The following is a 16,543-nucleotide window of genomic DNA, read 5'->3' as shown; positions in this document are numbered from 1 at the left end:
GATGGGAGCCACCGCGCCCAGACTGTTCTTATTTATGTATAATTCTCTTGCCAATGTTTCAACCCTTTGGGGCTCATGGGTATCTTGCATTTAAAAATAAGTTAAAGCACAAAAAACAGCTTTAGGGCAAAATACAGGCTAACCCCTTTGAGACGTGAGGAAATAACACACAGGCACGCGACCGAGAGTCTTGGAAGATGCCACTTCCTCATCCTACTTGCTGGAAGTACACAAAGGAAAATGTTCTGAGTTCACTCAATTACCGCACACAATGCAGGCCTGCTCTCTATGAGATCCTCTGACCAGAAACCATTTTGTAATTACAAACTGATGAGTGTTTTGCCTGGAACCATAATGCCAAAATATCTCCTACAGTGCATTTATTCAATGTGCTTATGTGAAAAAGTTGATATACCAAAACAAGGAAGTCTTTGTTCAGAAAGTGGTATAGCTTTATAAAAGTCAGGGCAAAAAGTCATTCATGGAACAGCTGTTATGTGAGATGAGTCTGAATGGTTATTTTATTTATTTATTATATTTTATTTACTTTACTTTTTCAGAGATGGGGGTCTCACTATGTTGCCTGGGCTGGCCTTGAACTCCTGGGCTCAAGTGATCCCCTACCTCAGCCCCTGTGCCCAGCACGAATGGATATTATGAACCGTGAAAAATGCCGTGAAGGAAAAGTGTGGTGAAGTGGGGGACAGACATCATCCGGGGTCTTATCTGAGAAGGTGACGCTGAAAACTGAAATCTCTTCCCCATTTAGTGGTCAGAGTGTCCCTCAATGAGCTCCCAGGACCAATAAGGAAAGACACACATGGGCAAAGCTGTGGGTGGTATTTTGTTTTTAATCTCCATAGTGTATTTGTTAAGTTTATTTATAAGCAGATCACTTCACTATTTACAGTACATGAGCATAGAGATTCTACAGTTTCTGTGATGTAAACAATAACCCCACAGTGGGAGTTTGAGAAAAGAAGCCAGTTCTGAAGTATTTACAGACATTAAAATAGAACTTTATACTCACAGAATAATAATACATAGAGCAATTTGGTTAAATTATCTAGGAAACTATAGAATCTGACAATGTACAAATACAGGAAAACATTTTCTCATTTAGAAGGTAAGACAGAGAAATCACACCAGAAAGAAAGTAGGGACGATGACAACCACAGTAATTAAAAGCCAAGAAGGTTTCCTCCTTGCCTCTCACAGACAAAGGATTTCTATAAATAAGGACACAACCCAACAAAATGGAAAAAATATATAAAAATCCTCTACCAATTAAAAAAAATAGCAAAACTAAAAACTTGATTCTCAATCATTAGCAGTGTCCTTTAAAAAATTAAAATTTAGCTTTCTATTATAAATAACAAAGCAGATGTGTCCCTCTGTGTAGGTGAAATTCTTGCACCTTTCTCAATAAATGCATCAATGTAATTCCACACACACACACACACACACACACAAACACACACAGGCACAGACGTGTGTATGTGTGCAGATACACACACATACCCACCACAAACACAGCCTCACACTCACGCACTCAGGCTGTAGTTACCTTGTTAAGCTTCCTAATAAATAATGCCCCCTACAGTAGTACCCCTGGGGATGACAAAACCTCACAGGTTTAGCCATTCCTTGGTTTGACCCTGTCGCAGAGTCAGGGAAAGCCCTGGCTCCTATTGCTTAGAATTCTCTAGGCTGCGTGGTCACACCAAGAGAAAAGAATTTGAGTCCAAGATTTGGAAATGCTGGAAAGGACCATAGGGACCACCTTACCCAGTTGATTAAGGCTGGCTAAAGACACCTTCTTTAGAAACCTGGGGTTGGGGAGAGGGCTCATGTTGGTTTCAACATTAGCAGCTGCCTCTGGAAGAGGCAGATGCTCCAAGCCAATGCTAACAACATGGCACAAGGAGGTGAGGGGGTGGGTGTGAATTCCAGAGCAGACTGCACTAAGCTGGACTTCTGGATGGTCATCTTCCCCAGAAACCATTTGGAAATCCAAGCAGTCTACTCCCCTGCTGCATATACCACCTTGTCCAAGCTCCCCTCGAGATTTCCAACCTGTTTCCGTCAGAATCAGAACATCCCTCAAGAAACAAAGTTGGGAATAGTTTATGACTTTTTATTCCTAACACAAAAAACATTTGACAAGATTTTAAAAATACAAAATACAAAAACAAAAAATTGAACAAAAAAACCTATTTGGCTATTCGGTGGACCATATCAAAGGTCATGGCCAGGCCCCCCAAAGAATCCTTACACCCAACTTCTTATCTTGCCTTGAGGGCATAATTCAGACCACCCAGCAAAGGTTTACTTAACAAGGTCGGCAGCTGGGCTGCCAGTATTGCAGTTACAGTAAACCCCTCCCGGGCACCTGGACCTCTCCTGGTCCACTCCTGTCTCTTCTGCCCACAGGACAGCTAGTGCATTTCTCAGTTCTGCGTGAGAGTCTGCTAAGTGGCTGCTTCTGCTTCTGGAGTCTTCTGACCCTAGTGTTGCACTGATCTCTGAACACAAAGGTGGTTCGTTCATGCCATTATATTTCATTCCCAAAGTTCACGATGGACAGCAGGGTGGCTGAAAGGATTTGCCTTCTATCTGGGTAGCTGGTGGAGACAACCTTTGGCCACTAGATGGCGACCACATGTAGATAAGGCAAAGTGCTGAGGTGGAAACTGACCAATCCCCTTCACAAGGAACCAATGAGCAAGGGTGGTCAAGTGAAAAAGGAAGCTTTTATAAGCCGCCTTGGAGACTCCTTTGACCAAAAAAACAGCACAGGGGGGTTCCAGCTATATAAACCCCTCTTTGAGGAGTTGTTGCACAGCCCAGGGACCGACCACCTATAAAACCTATTTTCCAAGCCCCAAATTCGGGCAGTTGGATTTTTGTCCTCCTTTCGGATGTGCAAAGCATACTGATGAAATGCAGTATCTGAAAAGCTGTCCCCACGAATCACGAAGCCTCAGTCACTGCTGCTATACCATTACAGAAACAAAAAACAAAAGCTGTCCTAAACATATGCAGCGTGATCAATGCCTCCTGTTGCCCCATATGTTTTACAATCATTTGAAAGAAATGTGTGAAAAGTGCCTAAGCTGTTTTTCTTTAAAAAAAAAAACAAAAAAAAAAACAAAAAAAACAAGTGTATTGCTAGTATTGTCTGCGAACAAGACAGAAACAGCCGAGTGGTCACAACATTCGGATTAACAGCTGTCCAGTGGGGACAAAGACAAGGTTAATATGAGATTTGACATCATTACCTAGCCAAGTTGGGGGTTTAATTCCTTACTGTCCCCACTAGAAATTATGGCTTAGATCTGTCCTGGGGAGCTGGTCTCCTTGGATAAGGCAACTCAGCCAGGACACAGTGGGACTGAACCTACCGCTGGTTGGTTCTTGTAGAGAACCTCACCCTGAACAGGAGCTGGGTCAAGTCAGAGAATGGAATCAGTTTCAAGGAGGAGTGATGGATTCCCAATGCTCCTGGCTGGGGATCTGAGCCTCTCAGAGGTGAAAGGGACTTTAATGCTCATATTCAACATTCTCGTTTGGTAGATGAGGACACAGGGGCCCAAGGTCACACAGCAAGTAAGAAACACTGGGGTTTCTGATTCTGAGATGGCTTATAGTTAAGTAACTTACTCTAAAACCCATTTCACTCAGCTGCACTGTTTTCATCTTTCTGTAAAGGTAGGTACCAAGATCTAAATCCATGGCTCCCTGTTTCGAGGGCTTCCAACAAAAGGCCAGCAAAGGGTTGGCCCCAGCACTGGCTCTCCTGCTGCTGGCAGCTCCTGCTGCTGACAGCACTGGCTCTCCTGCTGCTCTCTCCTACCTGACAGCAGCCCCATTCCTGAATTCCCTGTCCCAGTCTCTAGAAGAGCACCTCATACAGCCAAAGGAGACTCATATTTTCCAGGTAGAAACACGGAGCCAGGCCGAAGTGTTGGGGTTTTCTCAAAGTGCTTTTATTTGGTTAATGCAAAGTCAGCATTTGCCTACTTCCTGGGCATCCTGTAGCCGGCTCCCAGGGCTTCACCCATCCCATGGTGGTTCTGGGCCAAGGACACATCCATGCATGTGGGTTTCCAATTCTGAAGCTCTTCCTTCATTTACCCTGTACCTCCAAACTTGACAAGCAGACCTGGAGCCCATCTGTATGTAAAAACACCTCAGGGACTGGGGGACTAGCTTTGACATATTGCACATGCACTAGTTTTCTTCTGCCCCACCGGTAAGCGATGACAGGGTCCCTCTTCTTTGGCCAGTGAAGCCATTACATTCACTTTCTTTACTATTGTACATCCAATTTCTTTCCTTAATCATATCTGATGCTGGGATATGGGTAACCCCAAACTGAAGGCAGCTGCTAAATCTCAAATGCTAAAAAAATACTGCAGTTTTGACATCAGTGAGTCAGATCAATACATCCTGTGGGGCTGGTGCTTCACAGTTGGGATGAGCCATCTCTCAAGCTGCAGGCTCAACTGGGATTAACTGAACTCTATACCTAGGATGGGCCATGGACTGAGCTGTCCATGCAGAAGGCCCAGGCTGTCCATGCCTTCCCTGCCCTTCTACTCACCACCGCACAGCAGCCCCAGTGGGCCTACTGCACATGTCTAGGAGAAATCACTCTCAAAAACCAACAGGAACAGGCTTTAGGCAACAAAAGACGTCTCACGGCATCTCTTCCCATGTCAGAACTTGAGTACTGGGTCTTTGCAGCTCAGAGCATTCCTCCCTTCCTTCTCCTGCCCGCAAAGCCCTGCCTCTCTCCTGAGTATATATGACACTCCATGCTGCAAGATTTCAAGGCAGATGCAGATACCTTATGGGTGCTTTTTGAGTCAAAGCAGCTTTTTGGTTGAGGGGGCAAGTTGTGACGGAGCAGGGGGTGAGGGCCTTAGCTGCACTCCATCCACTCATATTCTTTACCTCTTTGATGCATTTTCCTTCGGTAACCAGAGCCCCCGAGAATGGGGATTCTGATTCAGCCTTGTACAGACTGAGGAAGGAGATGGAAGAATTCCACTTAGTGGTTGGATCAGACATTTTTGGAAAACACCAGCACGGCACAGAAACAGACAGTACGATCTGCCCTGTGCGGGCGGCTATCGACACAGTCTACAGCAAGCTTTATGGCGATTACATGTAAACATCATCAAGAGCAAACACTAGGACAGAGCTACAACGAGATGGTTGCCAATGGCAGCTGCTCCCTCTGGGTTACTCCTCAGTTTGGTGGGAAAGAGACCAAGGTTCACTCGTTTTTCTGAATAGACCTTGGAGTTGCCCTAAATAATACACAGCACCGAATGAGTCCTTCGGGATAGAGGTTGTCTGCAGGGTTGGTAAATTTTAGAATTTGTAGCGTTTTATGTACAGGATGGCAAGTAGAGACTACTTGATGCCCTTGGCAGTTGGCGTTCCCTAGCCCTGACTTTACGCATGTCATGTCCCAATGCCACGCTCAGGTCTCTGCTCAAGCGCCAACGTCTAAGCTAACTTCAAGTGTCCTAGATTAACCTGACATGAAAGGACAGCTTCAGCTGACCCCAAAGCAGGGAGGGACACGCTCGTCCTTTGCTAAAACTCTCCATTTCTTTACTCTAAAGTATCACCAGCCCAAGGCCCACCCTTTGACCAAATGCAATCAAGGAAGAAGCAAATAGGAGGGGCTTAGAGATCATCCACAGCCCAACCCCTTTCAGCACACTGGGGTGCCAGGGAGTAGAAGGGACTTATCAAAGTTACAAAGGAAATTCTCGGTAGAATCTGCACTTCCCCAACTCTCCAGATTTGGAATCTAGTGTTCTTTCCTATCTCAGTTCTCTCCTTGATGCAAATCAGGACTTACTTAGTGGAGGCAGCAGAAAGATCTAAATTCTATCCCATTCCATAATCATTTATTGTGTGTCTACTATGTGCTAGGCAGTGAATAGCTAAAAAGGAAATCAGAATGATCAGGTCTGTGCTGTGGGAAGTCCCTTTTTTGGTCCATCTTCCTAAGCCCTGCCTTCCCCAAATATGTTCCTGTCTGTTATTCGTCTACTGCCCCCTGCACCTTCCGCAAGGGGATGTGTGTGTCAAAATAGTATTGGGAGTTTTGTGCCGCGGAATAGCATTAGGGGAGTTTTCTCTCATGGAACGGAACATCACAGACAGGGTAGAAACCCTACAGACAGGCATGAAACCCAGCCAGCATATGGTTCTGTGTGATCGTTGAAAACCTTCCAAAGATTAGCCCAAGATGTCAAATAGACTGAACCCTAATCAATTAGTAATGACTTACCAGAGCACTGATTTCAGGATTCTTACAGCGCATCCAGGCTCAAGGAACCTGAGTGGTGCAATTGATTAGTTATGTCTGTATCAGTCAAGGAGGTGGGAGTAGAGGCACATGAGCTATGTATTTGCCATCTTGGGCTAGACACTGCCTCAGCAGAAGCTAATAATGTTGAAACGTGTCTAATCAGTTCATTTCACAGGAAAGGAAATTGGAGTCCAGAGGGGTCAACTGCTGCGACACGCAACAGTTCAAATTCCCTATCCCTACTAAAGCCTGTCTCTTCCAGCCTTATCCATGGGCTGGGAGTATGCTCACCACCCAGTGGAAGATCATGGGCTCATTTTACCTACTGAGGTATTTGATAATCTTTAAAAAAGTAAATTCTCAACAGACTAGGCTTTGCATAAGCAACAAATTACATTAGCCTGTTTAGTTTAATGAGCCACTTTCAAACTTTTAAAGCAGCAGGACTTTAAAAAAAAATTATAAAGATTTCCCAAGGAACCCTGATGTATGAAAGAAATCAGAAACAATATACTCACACCCTGCCTGGCCATGCTCCCTGCATGAATGGCCCCCAAGGTACCCACAGAACATTAAGCTGGAAATGGCTTTGACATCACTTAAGAACACAAAGTTTAAAGCAAAGCCCAATTGGAGTGTTTTCTCAGTTGGAGGGAAGCTAGGAGATTGTCCTATCTATTTCCAACCTTCACTCCCTCCTCCTGGCTCCCCTGCCCCAGCCACCAAAACAACTTTACAGACAAGGACAAGGTAAAGACGAAGGGCTACCTGAGGGAGTAGGATGGGCTGGTGGCTGGCCCAAAAAAGATGACTGCTCCCAGACCACCTGTCTGTACCGCTGCCAGGGGTGTCACCAAAGTTCTGACACTGTGTCCACAGACGCAGGCAAACCGCAGGACCACTCAGGATCAAAGCTGATGGTGCACCCAAGACACATGCCGGGGCTTGAATTCACCTGATGCTGGTGAATCAACAGTTAACGTAACCCCTAAAATGAGCCCTTAGGCTTCCAGCCTGGTGCCCAATTTAGCCAAACTCACCTCTACCAGTCCCTGAAACTGTGTCTTTACCCCAGCTACTACGGACGCATGGGACCAAGAATCAGAAAGTCTGGTCTGGGTCACCGCTCTGCCTCCTCACTGGCAACCAGAACTCCCACAGTCATTTCGCCTCTTGGGGAGCTGCCAGCCTCCCCTGGAAAACAGGAATGATGCAGCTCACCCTGCCTTCCTTACAAGATACTCAAGGGTCTGAGTACAAATGGATGGACACACACTTGAAGCGTGAGCTGGGCACAAGATGGGGGCTCTTATAATTTGAGCCAAACTTGCTCAGTAAGAGACAAGGCAGGGCTTGGCAGATACGGCCTGGAAACGGCAGGCCGCACTTTCCTGCAGACCAGCCTAGCGGCCACCCAGCACCTCCAGGGCAATCTGGCAAGGGGAGCAGAGCAGCTCAGTGGCAAACACCTCATGACAGTGCATAGTTAAAAAATCAAGGAAGCAATACAATAATCCCAGGCACAGTACATCTGAGCCATAAATACATTATTTTAAGGATATACTTTTTTTTTTCAATTAAAAATGAAGTTTATAATCCTGATTCTATTCACAAGTAACAATTTCATCATCACACACTACAGACAAGAAATGTTATGGTGAACACAGCTGCAAGTCTACGAGAGGAAGTCAGTCGGGAAGGAAGGGGCGATGGGTGACTGACCCGCATTTCGAGGTGCACCCAGGACAACCCGTTGGAAGCGAGGACACTAATGTGGCAGTGGAACGTCAACACCATGGAAACTCACGGACAGAAGCAGCTTTGTTCAATGTAAACATTGATTTTTTTTTTTTTTTTTTAAAGGACAGCAGTTTCAAGTCTCTCTCACGGGTGTTCTCTCACGCTCGCTCGCTCTCTCCTCATATACTTGATTTCTTTGAAAACGTAAACATATTGGAAGGGCCTTGTCTGAGGTATTGAGGTATTCCTCGAGGGTTAAGGCTGTTATCAATGCAGGCTCTGCTGGGCCTCTTTCAGTAAGCTGTCAAAATCCATGGCTTCGTACTTGCTTTTCCCTGACGGAGGAAGGGCCTCTTCTGAATTGGAATCTGGGCATGGGGGTGAGGAGGCAGGGAAGAGGGGAAGGCAGTGAGCAACTTACAAAGACTGGATGGTTGAAAAATCTGCCACTTTGAGTGGGCACCGTGGAGTGGCTGCAGCCCAAGGCCTTGGCTGTCCTATCTAGAGACCTGGAGGTCCAAACTAGAGCACTCCGGAGCCTTTCTAGCTCCAACACCCTACAACTCTACTTCCCCCAACAGCTTCTCGTCCATTAGTAACCTGCTACAGTGCCACATAAGGGAGAGCTGACAACACTATAATACTTTTTTTTTTTTTTTGGAGACGCGGTCTTGCTCTGTTGCTGAGGCTGGAGTGCAGGGGTGTGATCTCAGCTCACTGCAACCTCTGCCTCTCAGGTTCAAGCAATTCTCCTGCCTCGGCCTCCCAAGTCACTGGGACTACAGACGGCGCGTCACCACACCCAGCTACTTTTTGTATTTTTAGTAGAGACGGGGTTTCACCATGTTGGCCATGATGGTCTCCATCTCTTGACCTCATGATCTGCCTGCCTCAGCCTCCCAAAGTGCTGGGATTACAGGCGTGAGCCACCACGCCCGGCCAACACTAGAATTTTTTAATAGATTGGGAAAGTAATTCCCATAAATGGATATGTAGCCAATTGCAGTGCCGCCTGGCCCGGCACCCAGCCAGGCCACTGACACTCAGTCCTGTACCATCAAGGCTGCATTGGGTTCTCTCCAATAAGTGTTTTTTTTTTTTTTTTTTTTTTTCTTTCCTTTTGAGATAGGGTCTTGCTCTGTCACCCAGGCTGGAATGCAGTAGTGCCATCATGGCTCACTACAGCCTCGACCTCTTGGGTTCAGGTGATCCTCCCACCTCTGCCTCCTGAGTAGCTGGGACTATAGGCACAAGTCACCATGCCTGGCTAATTTTTGTATTTTTTGTAGAGACGGGATTTCACTATATTGCCCAAGCTGGTCTCGAACTCCTGGGCTCAAGTGATCCTTTTGCCTCAGCCTCCCAAGGTGCTGGGATTACAGGCATGAGCCACTGAGCCTGGCCAAGTAATTCTTTCATACATTGTACTTCCTTGTCCTTCTTCATCATCTTGTCCCCAGGTGGCTGCTGCCTTATCTGGGGTCACCACGGAATGCCCCTGAAGGGGACAGGGTAGCAGCTGGCCCTGTGAAGTCAAGGAGACCGCAGCCACGGTTCTGCCAGCTGGCTGTGCACACGACTGAATCTTCTTAGAGGCCATGGGAGGTTGGATTCTCTTTGGTAGCAGTCACAGGACAAGACAAGGTGGACCAGAGGCCAGAAGAAAAACAAGATGGTAGCCTTCAGGCAAAGGGGCTGCAGTGTTACACCAAGCAGCACACTGGGGTGTGGGGATGGAAGCTATGTCCACAGGGGGCTTTAGCTCTGGCTTTTGTTCAAGAAAGGCACTTCCTCTCAAGCTTTGAGTCTTACTAGACTATGGCTGGGTCTCGGGGGCTTACCGTAGTCAGTGTATCTGGGCCAGCAGAAGTGCCGGAGCCCACCGTAGCTCAGGTGGAAGGAGGGCTCGTTGCGCTTCCTCAGGGCAGCGCCGTTCCTCAGAGAGAGGGCCGCGTGCTCAGAACACCGGTAGGTAATGAAGCCGTACTTCTTGCCTCTGTGGGGAGAGGAGAAGGAGAGTATGTTATTCGGCTGGCTGGATGGACACTGTGAGACCAGTCATTACTAGATGAGGAACAGACTGCCACAGTGATTCGATACTCGCATCATGGCCCCCCTAGATAGAGACGACGTGACCACCAGGCTGACTTCTGCAATGTGGTAATAATGAAAGTAGCTAATACACTGAATGTCTGCCAGATGTTGGCCACCACACCTTGCCTCGGACGCTCCTCAGATGAGCCTGTGAGGTGGGTACTGTTGTTATCTCCACCTTGCAGATGAGGAAACAGCTTCTGTGGAGTTCAGTAATGTACCCAAAAGCAAGTGGCAGAGCAGGGATTCAAACCCAGGCCTCTGACATTAAAGCTGATGCTCGTAACAGCCCTGTATGTTTCTCCTGTTATTCCCATCTCCCTATACTACTGCACCTCTTTCTGCCTCCTTCAAATCCAGCCTCAGTCACCAATTCCTTGGCTGCCATCTTGGCCTTCACCTCCCCTTCTGCACACATCTTGCCCTTCATGGTAGACATCTATGATGCCTGCCTGTTCAGCTTCCACTCCCCTTCCTCAGACAACAGCATGTGTGGTCAACCAGGCTCAGGGTGCCAGGGCAAACCACATGACAATGGCCCTTCCTGGATACCATGGTTTGTTCAAGGATAAGCCTGTTTACTCAAGGCTGCACCCCAAAGAACCCATCTCAGGTCTTTGCTGGAGTCATGTAGTGACTCCTACCTCCCCAGGGGTCTCTAAGTTGCTGGGGGGTAGCTTAAAGCTACAGGCAGCCACTTTGCAACCAGGAGAAAAGTCTGCCTGAGAAGGACCAAAAGTCAGTTCTATTCCAACTTTTCACTTCCATGAACAACAGAGAGTCCCGACTGACATATCATCTGCTACGTAAACTCTTCAAGGCAGAGGCAAAGTGGCATTCACCAACTATTAGCACAGGCTTACAAATAGTGGGTGCCTAATAAACATTTACGTGAATCATGTTTCCTGACACCTCTCTGAACCAGCGCCAAGTTTGAACCCTTCTGCCTCTTTCTCTATTTATTTTTTGAGACAGTCTCACTCTGTCGCCCAGGCTGGAATGCAGTGGTCGCAATCCCAGCTCACTGTAACCTCTGCCTCCCGGGTTCAAGCGATTCTCATGCCTCAGCCGCCCGAGTAGCTGAGATTACAGGCATGTACCACCAAGCCCGGGTAATTGTTTTGTAGTTTTAGTAGAGACAGGGTTTCACCATGTTGGCCAGGTTGGTCTCAAACTCCTGTCCTCAAGTAATCTGTCTGCCTCGGCCTCCCAAAGTGTTGGGATTACAGGCATGAGCCACCATGCCCGGACCCTTTTTCCTCTTTAAATGTCTAATATTGGTAGTACGTCCAAGACTCTTTTTTAAAGATTCTGTGTGTTTTTAAAATCTTAACAGATTGATCTTTCTCTTTAGAGATTAATGTGCCTGCTTTATTTTTGCATGTTGTCTTCATTTGATAGCCTGAAAACTGCACAGAACTTAAAATGGTTCTATTTGTATAATGGTTCTTTTAAAAAAAATTTGGTAAAAACACTTAACAGGACATTTACCATCTTTGCCATTTTTAAGCATACAGTTTGGCAGTATTAAGTATACTCATACTGCTGTGTAACGAAGCTCCAGAAATTTTCCACCTTGCCAAACTGAAACTCTATGCCCATTAAACAACACCTCCCTTATTCTCCCTCTCTGCAGCCCCTGGCAACCACCACTCTTTCTGTTTCGATGAATTTGACTACTTTAGACATAGCATATAAGTGAAATCATATAGTATTTGTCTTTCTGTGCCTGGCTTATTTCACTCAGCACAATGCGGTCAGGTTCATCCATGTGGCGGCATGAGTCAGAATTTCCTTCCTTTTTAAGGCTTCATAATATTCACTGTATGTATAGAAACCATATTTTGTTTATCTGTTCATCTGTTGGTGGACATTTGGATTGTTTACTCCTCTTGGCTATTGTAAATAATGTCGCTATGAGCTTGGGTGAACAAATATCTCTTGGAGATCCTGTTTTCAATTCTTTTGGATATATACCCGTAAGTGGAATTGCTGGATCAGATGGTGGTTCTAGGTTTAATTTTTTGACGAATTGCCATACTGTTTTCCACATCAGCTGCATCATTTAAAATTCCCACCAACACTATGCAAGAGTTCCATTTTGTCCACATCCTTGCCAGTATTTATTTTCTGGTTTTTTCATCGTAGCCATCCTAATGGGCAAGAAGTATATGATAACTCTTACACCAGAAACTATTTTCTTGCTGAAGCTTTCTATTATTATTATTGTATGAGAATGTAAAAACCCTAATAACTTAGTTTGCCTTAGTGTTTGCCAATATAATAGAAGATAATTTAGAAATATTTCAAAACTGAGTTTTGACATCTAAATTGTGTATTCATATAAAACCTGTTCTTTTTGCAGATCCCCTGACAGGTAAAACACTGCTTCTCCAGGTGAGTGACGAAAACCCAGGGCTGCCTAGTAGAACAGAAGGCCTGGGACCTTGTCTTATTTTTTGCTCTATCACCCAGGCTGGAGTGCAGTGGCGCGATCTCGGCCCACTGCAACCTCTGCCTTCTGGGTTCAAGGGATTCTCCTGCCTCCGTCTCCTGAGTAGCTGGGAATACAGGAGTGCACCACCAGATCCAGCTAATTTTTAAATTTTCAGTAGAGACGGGGTTTCACCATTTTGGCCAGGCTGGTCTCGAACTCTTGACCTCAAGTGATCTGCCCGCCTTGGCCTCCCCAAATGCTGGGATTGCAGGTGTGAGCCGCCATACCCAACCAAGGCCTGGGACTTGCTGCTGCAGAGGAAGGGAGGGGTGAGCAGCACAGGGTTGAGGTAGAGTGGGGTCCCAGTGCCAGTCTTCAAGCTGCCAGGGGCTGCTGCCCCGCACTATCTCCAGGCCAAACGCCCTGAAGCAGACACATGGGCTCCGGCTCTGGCTTTGCCACCAACTAGCTGCCCAGTTAACTTGTCTGAACTCCTGCAGAAAGGAGAGCAATTGAAAGACTAGGAGTGCTTATGTCCCTGGCATGCTGGCAAGTTAAGATAGAAGAATGAACGGAGACTGCCTGGCACTTAGTAAAGCATCAGCACGTGTTTGCTGCTGTTACTGACTGCATTACCATTTCTGGTCCTTCTCCTGGGCCTGGCTTTCTACATCTAGGCTATGGATTTCATCAGATTCATTCCACAAGCCTTGGACATCTTCTTGTACCCAGCTCTGGATCAGGACCGGTGCCCCTCTCTGCTCCCTTCATCTGCCATGGCTTGGCTCAACTCACCTCTTACTTCGCGTCAGCACCTCACACTCCACAATCTCACCAAACACTTCAAAACGCCTCTTCAGCTCTCGGGAGCTCATGTCGCTGGAGAGATTTCGAATGTACACCACACGGCCTTCACCCTGCCCAAGAAGGAGGATACAGACTCGGTCATTGCCTGGCTTCCTGGGGCCCCTCTGGGGGTGTGCTCCCGTGGAGTTCTTGTCCTAGTCCATGATGCCTGGCTGAGTGAGCAATACCAGCTGGAGTCAGAGAGAGGTCAATGCCAATCTCTACCCCAGAGGACCTGCCCTTGTTGGAGGAGGTTGTTGGAAGGGAAGGGGCCTCCAAGGAAGCCACTGCTTACATGAAGGAAATGAGCAGAGACTGGGGCTGTGAAAGGGGAGGGATTTCTCACCATTTATATGCCTGCATATTCAGTAGCTTTTGGACTTACCTTTCAAGTCTGAGCAGGGGAGGTGCTGGGGTAGGGCAAGCACAGGAGGCAGGTTGATTGTGAGTGTGACAGTGGGCTGGAAGGAAGGGGAATGAGGTGGGGGCGTCAGGGCTATTGGTTTTGCCTGGGCAAAGTGGCTGAAGCCACAGTATAGACACTGTCACCAAGGCGTCACTCAGGAGAGTTCTGTGCTATGCCAGTGGGTGCCTAGAACAGCCTAGCAGAGGGAGCAGGTGGGAGAAAGTCCAGACTGGAACTCCCCTTCCCCTCCTCTCAGATCTGTGACTTGATCTGGCTGAAGCCACTGCTATTGGAAAAGTCACTGTGACCTGCTAGAGAAACTTCAGCCTTGTTCCTGGACACCTGTGTTCCCATAGGAAAAACACAGTTTCTTGTCCTGGACAGGCTTGCTCTGGAAACACGTTACAGCCAGTGATTCTCCAGCCATCCCACCCCCGTACTACACGTGCCAAGGAAGAAAACCCAGGCGGCGGGTCCACAAACAGGACTCCGTCGTCAACAGTCAGGGGAACTGTGCATCCCACAACATACGATGTCCAAGCTCAGCTCAACAGAGAAATCCCCTCCTCCCACTCTCCTTGCAGCTTCTTGAATTCATAAAGCTCTTTCCTGCCACTGCTCCAGACACTTGTCCCCGAGTCTTTGCTTGGTCGCTCCTTTTCATCAATCAGGGCCCAGCTCCCTGAAGGTGCCCCTCCCTGGCCACCCCGTAAACACATCGTCCTCAACAGTCCTGTTTATTCCAGATCGTTACTAATGGCACATTACTAATTTCACAGTGCTTATCCCAATCTGCAATTACATTGCTTATTCCTTTGTTACAAGTCTGTTATCTCTCCCTTCTGTTCAGTCAGGAGGGGGGCCTCATCTCTCTTGTTCATTGCTGTCCTCCAACGCCCAGAACTGTGATAGGCCTGTAACTGCTGAATGACCAGACACAGACTCCAAGAAGATTCTCCATGCACAGTCCATGGTTTTAAGGACCTGCATGCAGACAGCTGTGCACCTCTAGGGTATGAACACCTCCTGTGTGCCCCTCCTCCCTGAAGTGCCACATCACATGGGAGACCCAGCGGGAGTCTGCCTTGTGTTTTCATCCTATTTTCCTCCTTCCTTTCTAGTGACATGGCCTAGCTGGCCAGCTCCAGCTCCCCACTCCAGGCCCCTGGTGTGTTTTCTCTGTGGGGAGCTTTGCAATAGGGTCACCAGGCAAACGCAGAAGGCCAGGGCCTGTGGACTAACTCTGGGAGGGGATTAGGGAAGTGGGTGGGGAGGAAGGGGCAGGCTCTCTTGGTCCCTTGGCACTGATCAAGTTGGGGGAACCCTTGGGAAGCACAGGCCCTTACGTACAAATGAGGAAAGTGAGGCTTGGGGAAGCTGGGGGACCTGCCCACAGTCACACAGAAGGTGGTGGCAGGGCTGGCTTGTGACCTGGCCAGCCTGGCTCTGCTCCCCACTACCACAGCTTGCCCACTTGGCTCTCTCAAGGCCCCTGACACTGAGCCCTAAATCACCACCAACAGCACACTCACGGTCAGTCTCTTGGCTGAACTTTGCATGGTGCCACCTTTGATGCCCTTTAGTGACCTGCATGCTCTTCAAATGAGAGAAATATCATTGCCTTCTGCTGCCATAGTCCCTTCTTCCCCAGGCAGAGGCCGAAGACTGAGGGGCTCACCAGCCAGCCTCAAAGGCTTTGGTTCATGAAGCCCCCACACACTTCCTGCTCCTTCCCATTCACTCCAGGCTCTGGGCCCCCAGATCACTTACAATGGCCTTTTCCCGCCGCTTCCTGGCGTGCCGGATGCTTGGCGTTCTGTCTGAACACGGCCCTCTGCTCTCACATCTGTCAGTGAACAAGCAAAGCAGAGGCACTCACTCTCAGGAGAGACCATGGGGGTGGGGGCGGATCTGCTCCAGGAGGCAAAGGATGCTTCCTTAGGACTCGTTCACAAGGGCACACGAGCTGCAACTGCCTCCTGCAGAAACCCAGCTTCCCCTTCCGTAACGACAGCCCAGGGCTGTGTGTGGGCCTGAACATCTGGACACATGCCTACTGCCAGCTTCCGGACTGGATCACTGGGAACCACTGTGTTGCTCATTATAACCCTACCCCCTTCTGAGCCTTGCCTCTCTATGCCATTAGGGGTAGAAAAGTCCTTTTGCTTTATTATCTTGTTTGGTCTGATTTTTTTTTTTTTTAACCCGATGAGGTTTTATGTTTCTCCATTTTCCAGATGAAAAATCTGAGGCTCAGGTTTGAGATGGGATTTACTTAAAGTCAGAAAGCAGAGAAGTCAGAAGCAGGTCCTTCTGAGTCCAGAACCACTGCTCCCTATGGGTTCATGCCTCAGCTAAGCAGCAGCCCCTGGCCAGCGCAGCTCCATGCTTCCAGGCTAGCTATCAGGCTCATTAGTCCCATAGCCCGAGCAGGCTCCCGGGTGCCACCCACCTGCAGCCTTCCTTGCCTGCCTGCACACTGCCCTCACTCCTCCAGCCTGAGTCACTGAGAAATACAGCACAGAGGACAAGAACACAGGCTTGTGAGTCAGACAGCTTGAGTTTGAATCTTAGCCCCACCGCCTCCCTGTTGGGTGACCTTGGGCCAGTTACAGAAGCCCTCTCAACTTCAGTTCTTCATCTATAAAATAAGGATAACCAATTGTGTCCATCCCTTGGCCAT

At 47.9% G+C, this 16,543-nt stretch overlaps 1 protein-coding gene across 9 annotated transcripts in view; it reads right to left on the bottom strand.

The window, feature by feature from the left end:
- The window catches only part of PPARGC1B (PPARG coactivator 1 beta), a 145,168-nt gene that overhangs the window by 20,224 nt on the left and 108,401 nt on the right, over nucleotides 1-16,543 (bottom strand). For 3 of the 9 annotated variants that reach the window (XM_077937329.1, XM_077937328.1, XM_077937330.1), the window contains 3 exons: nucleotides 15,631-15,706; nucleotides 13,404-13,525; nucleotides 9,919-10,073 (listed from right to left, as the gene is read on the bottom strand). In XM_077937329.1, the coding sequence (XP_077793455.1) occupies nucleotides 9,919-10,073; nucleotides 13,404-13,525; nucleotides 15,631-15,706 (353 nt within the window). Of the gene's footprint in view, nucleotides 1-831; nucleotides 8,446-9,918; nucleotides 10,074-13,403; nucleotides 13,526-15,630; nucleotides 15,707-16,543 lie in introns of those variants that run through there. The other 6 variants (XM_015141222.3, XM_015141223.3, XM_077937331.1 and 3 more) reach the window with 3 other exon arrangements.

Source organism: Macaca mulatta, chromosome 6, assembly GCF_049350105.2.
Source record: "Macaca mulatta isolate MMU2019108-1 chromosome 6, T2T-MMU8v2.0, whole genome shotgun sequence".
Lineage (NCBI taxonomy): Eukaryota > Metazoa > Chordata > Mammalia > Primates > Cercopithecidae > Macaca > Macaca mulatta.
This window is presented reverse-complemented; position numbering and strand designations above follow the sequence as displayed.